Here is a 2,697-nt window from a genome sequence, read left to right on the forward strand (position 1 = left end):
GCAGCTCTGGACAGTTTCTACCTTCCTGTTTAATCTTTATTTTGGTAAGACCTTTATGATACAATAAATATGGAGTTGCAAAGCAAAAACAAACATCATGTTGTTCTGAGAGAACGTGACTGTTCAACAGGTGTACATTTCTTTGGAATTTGATGCCTTTTTTATGGTGAGTGTTGATGTGTTCAGTAATTCTGGCCAGTGATGTCACACCATGAATAAAAACATCCTCTCAGGCAGCTATAAAAGAAAGCAGCCTCAACTCTCCACAGAAATCTGAACATCCTGTACAAAGAAGCTTCAGCAGCTCCTCATCACACTTTGAGACTTAAAGCTCCAACATGATCTTGCTCCTCTTCTTGTTCAGTCTGACTCTGGGTGCTCCTTCTGACTCTCCTTCTGATGACAATGAAGTGAAGCCACAGCTTGGTAACCTTTGCATATTCTGGCTCCTTTTTTATTTACATGTTATTGTTTTCTTTTTTTATCATTTAGCAAATGCTTTGATTCCAAGTGCACTTTTTGCATGTTTTTGTTTTAATTCTCACAGGAGGTCCTAAAACACAAAATTTATTCTAAAAAATAATTATGGATGCATGCATTCTTTCACTTCCACATATTTCACTGGGCTCCATGTATTCTTGATAATAATAATAATAATAATAATAATAATAATAATAATAATAATGATAACTGCTTAGTTCTTGTCCATCTATTTTAACAGTGAATACAAGAACATACATACAAGAAACCAGCCTGCCACTATAGATGTCACTGGAAGGATCTCAGCTTTTGTTTTTGTCACTATAAATCATGTTTTTGTTCCAAATCTTGTTTCTGTCTTTTTCAGATGGCCGGGCAGTGAAGCTGCTACGTGGAAACTGTCCCATGTTCTGGTGGAACTTCAATGGCCGCTGCTACAAATATGTGGCCACACACTTGAGCTGGGCTGATGCAGAACTCTACTGTCTGTCACAGGGAGCCAACCTGGTGTCTATCCACAACATTGAAGAAGAGAACTTTGTCAGATCTCTGATCAGTAACTTCGATCATGAACAGAGACCCACCTGGATTGGACTCAGTGACATCCACAAAGAGGGCAGATGGATGTGGTCTGATGGCTCTGTGGTAGGTTTTGTTAACTGGAATGCAGGCGAGCCAAACAACGTGGCAGGAAAAGAGCACTGTGTTGTAAACAACTTTAGTTCACCTAAGAAGTGGAATGACTACCCATGTTCTCACAGTTTTTCATCTGTTTGTTTAAAGCGCAAAGACTAATCTAAGACACTAATTCAGCAAGGGCATGGTATGTTGACATGTATGGGGATTCCACAAAAAAGATAACAATGTAAACTTTTATGTCAGTTTTGTTGATCTGTGCTTTAAATCGATAAAGTATTCCTACTGCTTCTGTATGTATATAACCATTGAATGACAGAGTGTAAAGAATCCACACATGCAGACTTGTTTGTACAACGCTGTTAGCCTAATGACACTTATCAACTTTCACAAAACAGTAACAGGGACTTTTTCATTAGTAGTTTTTAGTGCATATCTTATCTTCACTGGGTTAAATACACCATAACTTATTTATGTGATTTGTTTTTGCTTTGACAACAGAACACTCATACAGAGGTCACGTTGTCATCTTTGTTATGGTTAACCATGAAATTAGTTCACTAATTGTCACCATTAAAGAAATACTTCCTCCTTTTGTTGTCCAGTTGTAGTTTACTTTATCCAAACACACATTAATGCACTTTTTTGACTATGATGTGTTTATACAAACAGATGATAACATTTTATTACACTTTGATGCTTTGCAAAGCCTGTTTACGTGGTGAAACACAAATCAGTTGTTCCAAAAAAACTTTTTTTTGGAACAACAACTGTAAATAACAACTGATAAAACTGATAAAATTGAATATACCAAAAAAATGTTCAATTAAGGTTTTCTAACATCTCTGGGAGGACTGACAGTCTTTCCAGGTTGAGATAATAATGAACATTAGCTGTTGTCCAATGACATAAACAGGGTGAACCCCCTCTCTGAAAGCCATAAAAAAAAGTCTGTTAACATGTCTCTGCAGTATTCTCAGTAATGTTCAAGCTCCAGGAAAACATCAAGGCCTAAATCATCAATAAAAATTTCTTCCTCCTCTCACTGGTTGTGGCTCTGTGTGCTCAGTGTGGTCCTGATGACTGTGAAGGAAAGCTACACTGTGGAAAAACACAGCCACACCCGTGGCTAGATTAGATTGGCTAACAGAAAAGGAATACCTTGGCATTATCCTAAATCCCATATCCCAGCTTTTCCACACAGATGCTGATTATCAAACATTAACCATAAATTATGTATAAAAATGTCAAGTGACACAGGGGAAAATTACTGAGCACATGAGGACATCTGGTGACAATTTCATGTCAATAACACCTTTACAAATATATTTACTTTGGTCACATGTTCAATATGTATTTTACCCACTGTATATTTGACCAGTTATGATGGCAAGTGTAAATAAATCAAATATCTCAGGGTCATACTAAGGTGTCATATTAAAAGGAATAGAGAGAAATTATTCTTCAGGTCCCTTTGCTCCCCTTATGAAGTACTGTTTGTCATGTGGACAGGGGGGGACAAATTGTGGCAGGATCAGCCTGATGTTATTTGTATCCCACTGTAACTTTACAGTTTAAAGA

At 37.1% G+C, this 2,697-nt stretch overlaps 1 protein-coding gene across 1 annotated transcript; it reads left to right on the top strand.

The window, feature by feature from the left end:
- The first annotated feature begins 272 nt into the window (after positions 1–272).
- On the top strand, positions 273–1,593 carry LOC109196404 (lactose-binding lectin l-2-like). Its single transcript, XM_019350392.2, has 2 exons — positions 273–426; positions 848–1,593. Exons 1-2 carry the CDS (start codon positions 339–341, stop codon positions 1,273–1,275), a joined length of 516 nt encoding a protein of 171 aa, XP_019205937.1. The 5' UTR covers positions 273–338; the 3' UTR covers positions 1,276–1,593.
- The last annotated feature ends 1,104 nt before the right edge of the window (positions 1,594–2,697 follow it).

Source organism: Oreochromis niloticus, linkage group LG22, assembly GCF_001858045.2.
Source record: "Oreochromis niloticus isolate F11D_XX linkage group LG22, O_niloticus_UMD_NMBU, whole genome shotgun sequence".
NCBI lineage: Eukaryota > Metazoa > Chordata > Actinopteri > Cichliformes > Cichlidae > Oreochromis > Oreochromis niloticus.